The 15751-nt window shown below is 33.1% G+C and overlaps 2 protein-coding genes across 2 annotated transcripts; both read right to left on the bottom strand.

Annotated features, from left to right (window-relative positions):
* Nucleotides 1-1222: 1222 nt before the first annotated feature.
* On the bottom strand, nt 1223-5221 carry LOC129322607 (probable LRR receptor-like serine/threonine-protein kinase At3g47570). Its single transcript, XM_054968899.1, has 5 exons — nt 5074-5221; nt 4898-4960; nt 4600-4766; nt 1504-1605; nt 1223-1405 (listed from the first exon to the last, which is right to left on the bottom strand). Exons 1-5 carry the CDS (start codon nt 5219-5221, stop codon nt 1223-1225), a joined length of 663 nt encoding a protein of 220 aa, XP_054824874.1.
* Nucleotides 5222-7286: 2065 nt separating this feature from the next.
* Nucleotides 7287-8297, bottom strand: LOC129322608 (putative receptor-like protein kinase At3g47110). Its single transcript, XM_054968901.1, has 2 exons — nt 7538-8297; nt 7287-7393 (listed from the first exon to the last, which is right to left on the bottom strand). The coding sequence occupies exons 1-2, from the start codon at nt 8295-8297 to the stop codon at nt 7287-7289; spliced, it is 867 nt and encodes a 288-aa protein (XP_054824876.1).
* Nucleotides 8298-15751: the final 7454 nt, after the last annotated feature.

Below are 15751 nucleotides of genomic sequence, written 5' to 3' on the forward strand. Positions count from 1 at the left end.
AGCAATTTTAACGGGTGAACTTATGTGGAAACTCATTTTACCACCTGGTACTAAGGACCAGACACTTGGTAAATTTTCACCTAATTAGGAAAGATTGTTCAAAATTAGCAAAGTACTTGAAGGAAATATATATTGGTTATCTAGTCTTGACAAGATTCCACACATATGGGCTATAAACAAGAAATACTTAAAGATATATTGGCCCTCACAATAACTAAGCACAAGGGTTAGAGGCCTAGAACGGCCTCAAGACAAATAAATAGGTACAAAGACCTAAGGCTTAGAGTGGCCTCAAGATACACAAAGAAAACAATAATTTTGAGAAGAAAATAATGTATATTTATATAAGTCTGATACAAAAGGTAACAAGAATCATTCTATACTATAAGCACAAAAGGTGTCCCACACTTCCAGTACTGCGTCTAACTCAGCAATTAACAACTAGTACCGACCAAGGGTTATATCTAATTCAGCTAGAAGATGAATCTTTCCTTCAGATATGGCCCGTGCCTCATCTAATACCTTGGTAGTGGCCTCTAGCTCAGACTTAGCATTACCCTCTTCAGCTCATGCCAACTCCTCTTTAACAGCTGCTAGTTGTTGTCTCAGGTTAGCTAACTTAATCCGTAACGAATTGAGATGGACTACACATGGAATCTCCCTAACTCGATCATTGGCAACAATCACCTGAGCCATAGCATCGCTATACTCATCCCTAACATTCCAGTTCTTCTAAAGGTAGTCTGTCAAGGATGAGAGCTCCATATGACAATAATTGATGGTGCCATAACAGTCTGAAAGGTACTGATGAAGGAGCTCTAACTCGAGTAGGGAAGGGGCTTTTTCTATGACTGACACAGTTTGAAGAAGCTCTTCATAACCTTATTCAAAGAGTAACAGAGGGTTTTGACTCAGATGGAATTGAATGGCCTTCCAAGCATCCCAAACAACCTCTTATCAAAAATACAGAGATGGGTTAAAAGAGTGTCAACGGGGGCCGCCATCATTGAGATCAACTAGAGAAACACAAATAATTAGTCAATAGAGTAATGAAAAAAATAAATAAATAAACCAAGAGCAGAAACATACTTGATTCAGGTCTACCACAGCCTTGCCTTATCTATGGAGTAAAGGATGAGTGCAAAGCGCAAAGCCTTTTTAACTCAACCCACAGGAGCAGTTAGCTCAAACTCATTAGGTTTAGCTATACCAGGATTGAAGGCTAAGGGGACTGATGAAGACCCTTAAATAGAGGATCAACAGTTGCTATGCTAGCGTCAACAGGCCCGGATTGCTCCACAACAGGTATCTCATAATTCAAGGGCCCAGCACCTCCCTTTAGAGTAATAATAGGAGTTGCCTCTAGGGCCGTAGTGGAAGCAGGCTCTTGAGCTTTACAAGAGCCCTGAGACCCTCTAAGTCACCAGTCACCCTTAAGGCCATGATAGATGTAACTTCTTGATATTCAACAGGGACTGTTTAACCTTCCAAACCATGAGTTACCTTAAGGACTGTAGTAAAGGCAGTTACTAGAGGATCTATAGGGGCTTCTAGAGAACTTTGAGCCTCTAACCCATTGAGCAGAAGAGGGCTTGCTTCGCCATCCTTTGAATTTTTTGACAAAATCACTTAGCGAGGATGTTTTTGTGAGAGATCGTCCTTTTTAACACTGGATTCAGTCGAATGAAGTAGAAGAGGAGGCTACTTGGAGGCCACCAAGGGGGATGATGTCCTTTTCCTTCTCTTGGGCTCTAGAGCAATTGAAAGAGACATGGCCTTTTTCCTTTTATCAACTTCCTCCCCCTTACTTACTCGACTAAGGTATTGGCTTCTCTTTAGCTTTGGTTTCTTTAAGACGAGACCTGTGATGAGGCCTCATCGTCTTGTTCAATCTCTCTAACTATGATCTTAATAGTAGGGATTGTCACGATCTCAGAAGCAATAAGAGCATCAATATTGCCTCTTAGGAAATCTACTAACACAAGAGATTGCCCTCAATCTTTATCTACAAAGTAAGAAAAGCATGTAAGAACAAATGAACAATATGAAGGAAAAGTATGTGACAGTAAAACAATACTTTTGGTATGACACTTTATAATATGCCTAAATAGCTAGGGCCACCACTTATTGAAGTAGAGGCAAGCATCACGATCTACTACCTCCACTTTACATTAACCTAAAGTGGCATATTGACAACTTACATTTAAGTTATTAAAAACACATATTGCCATTTCATAATAGATTTATCTGCTCAACCTGAATCACATAGAACATTGACAACTACTCATAGCATATTGACAATTTATGCTTAGACTATTAACAACACATCTTGTCATTTCATAATAGATTTATGAGCTCAACCTAAACCACACAGAACATATTGACAACTACTCATAGCATATGGACAACGTACGATTAGGCTATAAACAACATACCTTGCCATTTGATAACAAATTTATTAACTCAACCAAGTGGCCTTATGATCTCGAGTACACCATTATAGATGTAAGCCTCTAATTGCTCACCACATACATACCACATAAGGAGAGAAAAAGACAACCCATATGGCTTTATTTGACTAACAAACAATAAAAGACTGAATTAAATGATTAGCAAAGAACATATGCAAACTAGTCTCATCATTTAACTTGTTTAGTGCGGTCACCGTAACAGTAAAACTAAAGGTCGAAGCTAGTTTTTTCTTACTTGGTGAACTCCTACAGTCGCAAACACCGAACACACTTAGAAGATTAAAGATGCAGCAATATGGGATGGGAGGATAACCGTGGGTTCACATTTTAGCTACAAAATGATCATACTTGGCTCACTTTTTCAAAGACGATCGTGAGAGCTCAACTTTTTACCTCCACTGCGTGAAAATGGTTTCTCTTTGTTTGTTCTTTCCTTTTAATCTAGTCAGGGCAAATGAGAAATTTTATTTACAAAATTATTCATGCCAAAGGACCAATCGACTACAAAATAATTTCTCTATTTTGTGAGACCTGGTTGTATTTCTTCTGTGGGACCTGATTGTAATTTTTTCTTATTTTTTTCCTTCAGATTTTCATATTTGATTTTGCATTTCAATATTTTTATTTTTAATTAGTTGTCACGTAAATATAAGATGGTGCTGATATAGTTGCCACATAAGTAACAATTAATAGAGTTAATATACATAAACAACATTTAGTCTGATTTATTAACGGCAAGGATGGAGGTTTTAAACGGACCAAACTTAAATAATTGAGTTACGATGAGTTAAATTGAAAAAATTAAATTATAATTGAGTTGAAAGTTAAAGAATTAAATAACTAATTTTTCCTAAAATTTATGAAAAAAAAATTTATAATTTTTATAATTTTTTTAATAAATATAAAATAATATTTTAAATTTAGACTATTCAAATTATCTAAATTAATCTAAGTAATTCACATCTCATTACCCTAATGAGCTCTGCAGATGCACCCGGTATATTGGTCCCTATACTTCCCGAGGTGCAGTATATTGGTAATCTTTTTTTTTTTATTTAACTGTTGATAGAATCTCGCAAAAAAAAAAAAAAGAAAGAAATCTTCGGTAACAGAGAGAAACAGATATTTTAGGTGAAAAATCAAATAATTACCATTCCATGACTAACAGTGTATACAATAATACGCATATATAGGAAGGCAACTTGGCAAGGATTGCAGCAGATTAACTTGAGGCTGGTGAAAGTCATAATTCATAACTTGAGGCAAGGAATGTCAAACTTTTGTTGTCATAACGTGGTGCTCCCTCAATCAATAGCAGTCTAGCTCTCATTTCTATTATTGTTTGAACCAGTTCACGTTGGTTGTGTGAGAAATTGAGGAGAAAATTTCTATTAAAAAATAATTTTTTTTTATAAAATGAATTTCCATTATATTAATTCAAGAATATGAGATACTCTACATTTTTTAATAAAATGTTTCAATAAAAAATTATGATTATTAACCATTCCCAAAAGCCGATCTTAGATGCACAATAGACATACAGTTTTTAACCATATGAATAAACTGATATAAAGGCTGTCCCCCAACAAAATTAATCATAAGATATGCTATGAATTCCATCAACCTAAGTTGTGAAGAAAAAAAAAAATCATCGTGCTTTAAGAAAAGATGGAATTACTCTGCAATACCACGCCGATATAATATAAATATATACTAGGAAAAACAAATTGAGCAAATTAAAGCAACTCCAAAAGTTTGAATGTAAGGGAGATTACGAAATACAAAAGCATAAACATATAAGTGATGAAACATCTAAAGCACGCACAAACTGATTATGGGGCGGCCACGTGGACAATGACAATCCTTCATTATGCAATCTTTTAGCCTCTACTACTATTCTCTCTATAAGGAAAATAACTTCTTCTGATAAGACTTAGTTCCTTGATGACATCCATCCCACTCATCCTTTCATGTGGCAATTCCATTGAACAAACAAGTCCAATCCTAATCAAGAAATTAAGTATTTCTCTACGTTTGGATGGATCATTGTTATATATGTTCTCTCTGATGATTCTCGTGATGCTGCCACTACATGTTCTAATTTTCTAGAGAAAATAGTAGGGTTCACAATTTGCAAAAGCTTATCAGGAAATGCCCTTTTCACGTATTCATGGATATTTTGACCATCTTTAAACATATCTTCCATGAGTCTTCTATCCGTCAACATCTCTAAAACAAGAATGCCAAAGCTGTACATTTCACCTTGTCTTGATACCTCAAAACCCATTCCATATTCTAAAACAGTATAAGTTTGTTATTTCTCATGTAAAATCATCAAATATAAATATAAATAAAAAAGGACAAGCCTTTTTCAAAAAAAAAAAAAACTTACATGTTTTCAAGGCCAAAAAATTATTAAATGGTACCTGGAGGAACGTAGCCAACTGTACCCTTGATTCCAATTGTGTTGCTTTGCTTATTAGAATTGCCTTCAACAATTGAGAGTAGACTTGTTATTCCAAAATCACTCAGATGATCAACCATGTTGCCATCGAGAAGGATATTACTTGGCTTTATATCAAATGAACAAGAGGTTGCTCACATTCATAGTGAAGATAGTGTAAAGCAGAAGAAACATCAATGAGAACATTCAGTATTTGATCAAGGAGTAAATTTCTTGGATCATACTCTGCATTTTCTGTGTTATTAGGATTAGGATGCAACCATTTTTCCAAGCTCCCATTCACCATATACTCTTAGACTAAAGCTTTGAATTCTTGTCTCTTGTAATCAATACTGGAGTAACATTTTAAAATCTTTACCAAATTTTGATGCCTTGTATTTTTAAGTACATTATGAATCCATTTGGTTTTCTTACTTTTTAAATTTAGAAAGAAAAATTTTACTTTCAAAAAGCTGAAAATTGTTTGGGTAAAATATTTTGTAAAAAAGCATATCCTAAAAGTACATTCAAACAATAACTGAAAGTAAATTTCTGAAATATAAATATTTAATTTTTTGAAAAGTAAATTTAAAAAGTAAGATGTTATTTGACCGTATTACCTCGAATTAAATTTCTTATTCTTTTCTTTGAAAAATAGTTAATTCATTAAAAATATAATTATTATTTCAATAATAATAATTAGGTATCAAGTTTTTAACATTATAAATTGAATAATTAATTATGTTAGTTTTTAGCATTAATGTATAATAAAAATTACAAATTTTTATCACATTTTCTAAAATTACAAATTAAAAAAATATAAATAACTAGAGATCAAATTTTTAGCATTATGGATCAAAATTTATGTCATTTAAAATCTTTATCACATTTTTTAAATATTTCAAATATGTTACATTTACATAATAAAAATTACAAATCATCATAAATCAATATTTTTTTGGTAATTATATATTCAAAAGCATATTTCACTATGAAAAATCAAATAACTTTTAGTGTATCAAATTGACTTTTAAAAAAAATGTATTCAAATACAAATTTCATTATAATAACTGACTTTCACTAAATTAACTTCTACCAAATGAACTTTCATTCAATGAACTTTTGGCAAACTGAAAACTAAACACACACTATATTCAACTACAAAGCTCTTCTGGGCTTCCTGATTTGAAGGTTGATTATCTTTATAGCAACTTCTTCAGATTCCAATCGGCTTTTATATACAAAGCCATCACTCCTATATTCTATCAAATAGAGAACCCATCAGTAGCATTGTGTAACTTTTGATATGATAATTTGAAAGCATGTCAATTGATGGTGAATCTAAAGATTTCTTGCTTCTGTTCCTCAGATGATAAATAGCAACAATAGATAATAGAAGAAGAAATGTAGTCACACTACATACTAATACTATCATCTTGCAATTAGGATGTTTTCTTTCTCCCACAGATTTGAGAGGGCAAGTTAGGAGTCCTGCCATTGAAATGCCTCCATAAAACTTCTTATTCCCCATCAGTGATACTACACTTGCATTGCTAAAGACACCTTTGCTTGGTACCTCCCCTTCAAGCATGTTGAGGGAACATTTAGGTACGTCAAAGAAGTGATATCTTGCATGCCTTTTGGAATTGATCCAGACAAGTTATTTTGTGACAAGCCTAGATATCTTAGACCTTTTAATGAAGCCAAAGATAAGGGGATTGTTTCTTGAAAGAAATTCCCTTGCAACAAGAGATGCTCCAGGCTTTAGCAATCTTCGATGGATGAGGAATATTTCCAAACAGACGATTGTGTGAGACAACCAATTGATCAACATTTTTTAACCTTCCTACCTCCTTGGGGAGATCACAACTGAAAGAATTGTATGACAAGTTCAGTAAAATTGATAAAGATGAAAGGCTCATTATCTAGACTGGTATAGCTCTACTAAAATTGTTTTGTGACAAACCAAGGAATTGTAAGCTTTCACAATTCCCAGTACGTGGAGGAACTTGGCCTTCTAACTTGTTATGTGACAAATTTAGGTGAAATAGTCGAGTGAGATTGCCTATTGTGTTATTTCTCCAGAAAATTCATTCTCAGACATAGAAAAGTATTGCATCTTTTGAAACTTCCCGAACATAATTGGGATGACGCCAGTGAAATAATTCGCCTCCATTACTTGCACCGTCAGGTTAATGAGATTTCCTAAGGCCGCAGGGATTTTTCTAAATATTTGATTCTGTGTGAGCATGGGCATTCTGGGTTGAAGTGGACAAAATTCCTATGGTATTTGGTGACTAGCCCCCAAAACTATTTTATACCAATACTAGCGAATTTAACTTACTACAGTTACTCAATGAATTTAGAAACTCTCAGTCTTTAGATGAATTGCTTCCTAAACTATTGTTATCAAGCTCCAGAATTGAAAGGTTGTGAAAATTTCCAAGATTTGGAATTTTCCTTGCAAAGTTATTTCCTCCTATAGAGATTTTCACAAGTGTTGTCGCATTTACAATAGATGTTAGGATAGGACCTAAGAATTTATTTAACACAATATAAAATGCTTAGAGATTAGGGAGGTTGATGAACATGTTGGCTGGGAGAGAACCATTAATTTGATTACCTTCAACATCAAGTACAATGAGAGATGACAAATTGTACGGACAAAAAGGAATTGCACCAGAAAGCTTGTTCCTGCTTATATAAAAAATTCTTAATTTTTGTAGAAAGCCTATTTCTTCAGGCATACTCCCCTTCAAGTTATTTTCCCCAATTGGAAGAAGAGTAAGGGAAGAAAGATTCCACATAGACATTGGGATTTGCCCACTAAAGTCGTTTTTAACTAGATGTAACCTTTTAAGCTTATGGAGATAGCCAATCTCCATCGATATCCTGTCACTAAGATTATGTCCACCAAATGATAAGTTACTGAGTTCAGAGAAACTTGTGATGTTGATAGAAAATGTCCCACCGAGTGTATTGTTGCCAATGAAAAGTGTTTGCAGCCGAAACAAATGACTAAATTCTTGTGGGATTTCTCCGTGCAACATATTGTTGTCAAGAACAATGACTCTTACGAAGGAGAGATTGCTGATATGTGGAGTTATAGATCCACGCAAGCCATATCCATTTAACCACAGCTCTGTAACTCTGTGATGCTTGTGGTCACAAGTGACTTCGTACCAGTTGTAGAAGTGATTAGAAGTATTCCAAGAGTCCAAGACATGGTGTAGATAGTCGGATATTGATTCCTTGAATTTGAGCAAGGACAAGTTGTCAGTCTCATTTCCCAATGAAGAGATAGCTTTGCAAGTAGGAAAGATCAAAACAAAGAGAAGAAACAGGGAAAGGCATATTGGCCAAAAGGGAGAGACACAAGACATATAAAGGCTTCATTATTGAGTTAAGAAACACAAGGCTACTTTGAGAGCCCTTCATAATTGAATTGGCTGGAGACAAAGTGGAAACGAGCACATTTATTCTGTGATATGTTCGACTTAAATAATCCAGGAGGCCACATATATGTTTTGTGTAGTTAGAAAGTGTTATAATGTAAGTCTGTTTCCAAGTATATGTTATCCCTTAAAGACTCAAGTCATCAAAGTGGATGGTATTTCTTTCAGGAGTTACGTTATTTTTTTAAAACTTTGTAACTAGCTGACACACTCCAAAAAAAAAGTGGGGGTTGGATTATATATATATAGAACTGTGATTCCATTTATCTATATATTATAACATAAGTAAAAATGAACTCTATTATTTTCGATAGTTTAGTTTATTGGTATTCATTAAAATCACGAAACAGTTTCCATTTCTTTTTTATTTTGTTTTATTTCAGAACAATTATAAAGAAATTAAATTTTTGAAAATAAGAATAAATCAATATAATTATAATTACAATGTAGTATAGTAGACAATCACAGGAGGAAAAGTCTTTGTGAAGAAGACAAACTTGAATAGAAGTTGATGCGCATAATACACAAACGTATGCTTCTCTCTCAATCTTTTGGAAAATTCAAATTTGTCAAGACCTGCACAGACTTGAACAATTTAGTCTAAGAACAATATTGCATGTAATATCTTGGACAATGCCTGTGTATGGAATCAAAGGGTATTTGGCAATATTTCTAAGAAGAAAAAGCGCTTACTCTCATGAATTCTAGGAGTACAAAAGAAACTTGAAACATCCCCTTCCTGTGACTTCCTACTCAATTTGGATGATCATTTAAAGGAGGATTATGAAGATGAATTTCTGCAGGAGGAGCTTCTCTAGCAACAAAATCGTCTACTGATTGGATGAAGCTGGGTGATAGAAACACTTCTTTTTTCCACACTAAAGCCCTAATCTGCAGAAGGAAAAATCGTATAGCACGCTTGCAAAATCATCAGGGCGACTAGGTAGAAGATGACCAAGAACTCTCTAACATGGCTCTTCACTATTTTGAAACATTGTACTCTCTGGATCATGAGATTTTCACTCCATACAATATCTCGAGTAAGTTCCCTCAAATCTCTGACTTGTCAACTGATGCTTTAAGCTAGATGATTACTCTTGAGGAAGTTAAAAGGGCCTTATTTGACATGAAGCCAATGAAATCTCCTAGTGTTGATGGTTTACATGCCCTATTTTTTCAAACTCAATGGGATACTATAGGTGCAAGTTTATTTTCATTGGTTAGAGAACTTTGGCAGGATCACCCTTTAGACCCTTTACTAAACCGCACTCTCATTGCCCTCATCCCAAAAATTGATAACCTTAAGTGCTTAAAGGAATTTCATCCTATTAGCTTGTGTACTGTGATCTACAAGGTCATAACCAAACTGATTGCTAATCGTATCAGCAATGTGCTTCTGGATATTATTGCTCCTTTTCAATCAAGCTTTATCAAGAATAGAAGTATAGTTGATAATATTATAATTGCCCAAGAGGTTGTTCACTCGATGAGGAAAAAATCAAGGAAAATTGGGTGGATGGCTATTAAAGTTAATCTAGAAAAAGCTTTTGATAAATTAAGGTGGGATTTCATAGAGGATACCTTAAATGATGCAAAATTTCCTAATCACTTGATGCACCTAATTATGTCCTGCATATCCCTTACTACTATGCAGATCCTATAGAATGGGAAACCCACAAACAGCTTCACTCCTATAAGAGGCATCAGGCATGGTGACCCACTATCCCCCTATATTTTTGCCCTTTGCATGGAGAGACTATCACAAGCAATTGTCACGGAAGTAGATAAAGGAACCTGGTGCACAATCAGGTTAGATAACAAAAGGTGTCCCACTATCCCATCTCTTCTCTGTGGATGATTTGATTTTATTCAGTGAGGCTTCAGAATCTCAAGTTGAGGTCATTTCTAAAGTGCTGCAGCAATTTAGTATCTCCTCCAAACTTAAAGTCAGCTACTCGAAAACTCAAGTATATTTTTCCAGAAATGCTCATTCAAATATGAGGAATTCTATCTAAAACAAACTTGGTTTCAAGAGTACTGATTCATTGGGTCGCTACTTGGGAGTTTCCCTCATCAATGGCCGAGTTACTACTTGTACCTATAATTACATCCTAGAAAGATTACATCAGAAACTTTCTAGTTGGAAGAGTCACTCCCTCTCTCTGGCAGGTAGAATAACTCTTGCAAAATCAATACTTAACTCTATCCTGCTCTTCACAATGCAAAGCTCTCTTTTGCCTACTTCAACATGCAAGGCAATTGAGAAAGTGATCAGGAAATTTATCTGGGGGCATACTGAGGATCGTAAAGGAATTAGCCTCGTCAAATGGTCTGACCTCTATCAGCCCTTGGCAAATGGTGGCTGTGGCTTACTTAATCTGGAAAGTCAAAACAAGGCCTTCATCTCCAAGCTAGCTTATAAGATTGTCTTTGAACTAACCTTATTATGGGTACGTGTCTTAAAGGGAAAGTACAGACTTCTTGAAAAATCCTCGCTTGAAGTTCACTGAAGGAATTCCTCCTACCTTTGGAGAAATATCTCACAAATTTGGAAGGATATGTTAATGTTTATCAAATGGAATTCTCAGAATGGAAAGGATATTAAATTCTAGTCAGACTATTGGGTGGGAGATTATGGTCCATTAAAGCTTCTTGCCTTTACAACATTATCTGATTCTGAGCTTGCAAGACCTATTTCTCACTATTTGGATCATATGAATTAATGGAGATGGCAGCTTTTTGATCAGATCCTACCTACACATATACTCAGTGATATTGCACAAATTAAAATCAATGGGAATAGCAGTGACCCTCCCTACAACTGGACACTCACTGCCAATGGCAAGTGTAGTATTAAATCCTTCTATAGAGCATCCAACTACACCAACTAGAATGATTCTGATGAGAAATGGAAATATATCTGGAAATTACTAATGGCTCAGAGGATTAAAACTTTCTTATGGCTATTATTAAAAGGAAAGCTTCTCACAAATGTTGAGCGAAATAGAAGAGGAATGAGTCCTGATCTATCTTGTCTTTTATGTCCTGCTGTAGAAGAATCTATTGATCACATTTTCAAGGATTGTAAATTAGCCACTTGAGTTTGGAAGAAAATCTTGCCAGATGATATGCATGCTGATTTCTATAGAAGTAGTCTACATCATTGGCTTACAAATCTGCTAACAAGTAAGAGCATGGATATTTCCTGAAAGATTGGTGTTAGTGTTTTATGCTAAAAACTCTGGACAGCTCGCAATCATGGTATCTTTGTAGACAACACATTCACTCCAGAAGAGACATTACGCCATGCTAGAATCATTGTTGATCATACTTTAAAGGCTTTCGCTCTTTTCAGTACTCTGATGTAATTTTGTTTTCTGCTTGCTCTCATTTGTCTCTTTCTGTACTGGTCCTATGATTTATTTGGACCTTTGCCTTCTTTCGTCATGATTAATGAATTCCTTTTCACCCAAAAAAAAAATTGCACGTAATATTGTTATATGGACCAAAATGATCTCTCACTCGCACACACTTTCGTAATTGATTTATATTTTATATCTTGTGGATCTTATTTTCGTAAGTTGATGCGTGCGTGCGTGCGTGAACATTGAAGTATCTTTATTTCATCGATTCCAAAAATGTTTTGTGAAGATGTTCTTGAAGTATAAATGACATGAATACTTCATGTCAGTTCAAAATTCATGAAATGCTTTATTATGTTTTCCAATTTCTATGTCATATTGATTCATCTCAGTTCATCTAAGGTGAAATCCGTGTTCTCCATATTTATTAAACGAAAAGGAAATCAAATTTTTCTTTCCATGACTCACCTTTTCAAGAATTGGACCTCCTTTGTTATTGGACCACTCAATTCCTTTCTAGTCTATATTATTATCAAGAATCAAAAATAGACCTTTTCTATATGTTTAACACGATTGGTTTAAGAGGGCTTAAATAGAATTTAAGCCTATTAGAGACTACACAGCACAATCTAATATACTCCTTCCATTTAAAAATATAAAATATTTTTTAAAAAATTGAATGTTAAAAATATAAGACATTTTTAGTTTTTTAAAGTGTAATCATTACCTTTTTTTCAAAAATACCTCTATTAATAGTGACTTTATATTTATTATAAGATATTTAATAGAGGTAAATATAAAAAATTTGATTCATTTGAAAAGATAGAGTTCGTTTGAAAGTAGATAATTATTTTATTGGAAGACAAAATTTAATTAAAAATACTTTATATTTTTAAATAGAAAAAAATATGTAATAATGTACATGGCTGAAGACACACACCTATAAGTTTGAGCATTGCATGCAGCCTAAAAGTTTGGTAGACTCAACCTTACTTAAGTCATTTGGGCTCATCAAGTCAAGCATTGCCAAACCCAGCTTGAAAATATGTCATTTAAGAAAAAAAAAATGAAGAAATTTATTTTATAATATTTTTTTGTTTATAGTTATCATGCACTATATTATTTTTGTGATCTTTTTAGATATTTCTTATCATTTCAATTTTTCTATTCTCTTTCAAAATTTAAATTTATTTTAACTCAATATTATATAAAAATAATTGGAAATTGTTGATGATGTTTAATTTTAAAAATGATTACTTTTGATCCTAATATATTTTTATAAAGAATATATTTCAAAAGATACTAATTAATTTTTTTGTTCAAAGATAAATTTTTTTATAATTTTCAAAAAATAATATAATGAGGAATAAATTAATTAGTATAATTTATATTTATTTTATTAATTTTAAGATAATACAATTTTATTAATTTTAATATTTTGTAAAATATTTATACAAATATAACCATAATATTATTTAAAATTGGAGGAGAGATAACATTAAACTATGAGGGCAGATTAAAATTTTTAAATTTTTTCACATATTTTAATTAATATAATAATTTATTTTAAACTATTAAATGAAATATTTATAACAATGTCAAAAAATGGACTAAAATGTATATTAAAAAAAGGGATATCTTTGTAGTTTTAAAAAACTTGAAAGGAGTTCATTGTATTTTACTCAAAAGAAAAAAATTACATATCAAGATGAATCATATTTTTTGGTTACTCACAGTACGTATCTTTATATTGGAGGTAATATTTATTTTGGATACTAAATATAAAAACTTTTTAAAATGAGAATTAGAGTCGAATCTTGGTTTATCTTCTTGTGAGGATTGAGGGACTAGTGCCTCTTTTACTAGAACCTAGACCCAACTCATTCGGTTTAATTACATTACAAAACTACTTGAAAAAGCTATGATCAGGTCAAAGCTCAAACCTACCATATCTCTCAAATCAAACCATTGAAGCCTGTTTGCTTCATTTTATTTTTGAAAAAGGCCAATTCTAAAAAATTTTAAGATCCCTATTTAAGTTTTTAAAATAATCAGAATAAAAAATATGCTTACTGCTAATTTTACAAAATGACTTCTGTTTTTCACTTAATTGTAAAATTTTGAATAATAAATCATTGTTTAAATAATTAATTTTAAATAAGCAGAACTATTTTTAACCACTTGTGAGGTTTTTCAATGTGGGACTCATGACAATTGTCACATATTCAACAAAATAAGCAGAACAAGATCTCAAGAACATCACTAATAAACTCAAGGTATCCTTAATCAAGAGTCAAATTACAGGAAATTACATAAGTTGCAAAAAGGAATTATAAGAAGAAGGAAAGGTACAGATCAGAAAAGAGACAGAGGGGAAGGCTCAAAGATAAAGAAGCAACAGAGAAGAGAAGCAGCATCCCAAAATAAAAAAAAAAAAAAAACAGAGAGGAGAAGCACAATCACAAATTCCACACCCCTTCACAGACAATCTCGTCTTATGCATGGCCTTATCATCACGTACGTGTCTTTCCCATTTGGTTATTAGTAACAGTATCATGTAGAAGCACCACCTCCCAAGCCACATATTCATCTTGGGCCCCACAAGTACTATTTGGTTAATTCATGAAATTACCCTCCCCATAAAAGATTGACCTTTCCGTCAAGGTCAAAGGGGAGATGAGAAGCATTTAAAGTAGACAAGGTGTACCTTGATGTGGATCCAAACCATTCCAAGAAATTAAAATATAGTAGACCCAAAAATCTTAGAGTTGAGTGCAAAATAAGTACTTTGCATCCTTGTCAAGTCCAATAGGCAAAATGATCATCAACTTAAAAACTTTGAAGGGGAGGTTCCAATTAGTATTGTCATCTTGAAGTGTGTTCCTCTCTCTTCTGAAACATAGATAAGGGAGAGTACTAGGTGTATCTGGAAGACGTTTAAGCCTTGAACTCCAATCAACAATCAACTAGGCTAAATGTGTGACACATGTCGAATCTTTGTGAGAATTTAGAGATGCCAAGGGAGTCTCTGATCAAAATGACCCAATCATGAATAACCCAATCATAATGGACAACACAAGTATATGGGGCTTAAAAATGGCAATTTTTGTTTGATGACATAGCGCAAGGATGGCTTACAGCTCTTAATTCCATTAACATGTAGAAATTGGCTGGGACATGAAACACCCAAGGTATCTCATCGCTTAGTTTAGTCAAAGCCCATGCTATCAGTAACATGTAAAAATGGGCCAATGGAAGAATTGAGATTATTAAATGCAAATGCCCAAATCTATCAGTAATTTCAGGATTGAAGACCCGTATAGAAAATAGAAGCAATGTGGAAGCTATTATAGCCAGATACATTGATACTAGGATCCATGTTGTATCTGATCTTGAGCTTTATTGGCAATAAAACAAGCACCATTTCACCCTTCAAAATCAAGTGAAAAAATCCATGAGAATATATTTGCAAATGTACAACTGAAAGAATAGAGTAATAAGGATTCTTGGAGCAAAATGTTACACTAAAAGTAGAGGACGACTAGCACCAAGTGTGAACTATATCACACTGCCCTTAAGTTTAAAGTGAGAAAATTTTTCATTTCTAAGAAATAATTGAATTTATACCAAAAATTAAAATATATTAATCATATATGTTATAACAAAAGTTGTATTACTTATAGAATTTCGGGAGAATTTTCCCTGTAAATAGATATTCTAAAAATTCTACAATATAATATTTTTTACCAAAATATTGTATCAAGTAGAAACCACAAACTCTTTTCAACCAGTAAACAAAGATGTATATCAAAATAAAAACCCTAGCTATAATCGATGTGGCATACCTAATCATACTTTTAAAAAAAATACTTAAGTATTTATAAAACATCAAAGAGGAATTTCAATCAACTTTTCACCCACATGTCTAAAAGTCTTCAAGGGTCAACAAGAGAATAACTTAGCTAAGATATCTGAGATCAAAAATAATGTTTTAGTGAATAACATTCCACCAATAAGTAA

Source organism: Prosopis cineraria, unplaced genomic scaffold (genome assembly GCF_029017545.1).
Source record: "Prosopis cineraria cultivar Desert tree isolate PC_DT_omini unplaced genomic scaffold, ASM2901754v1 PC10, whole genome shotgun sequence".
Taxonomy (NCBI): domain Eukaryota; kingdom Viridiplantae; phylum Streptophyta; class Magnoliopsida; order Fabales; family Fabaceae; genus Prosopis; species Prosopis cineraria.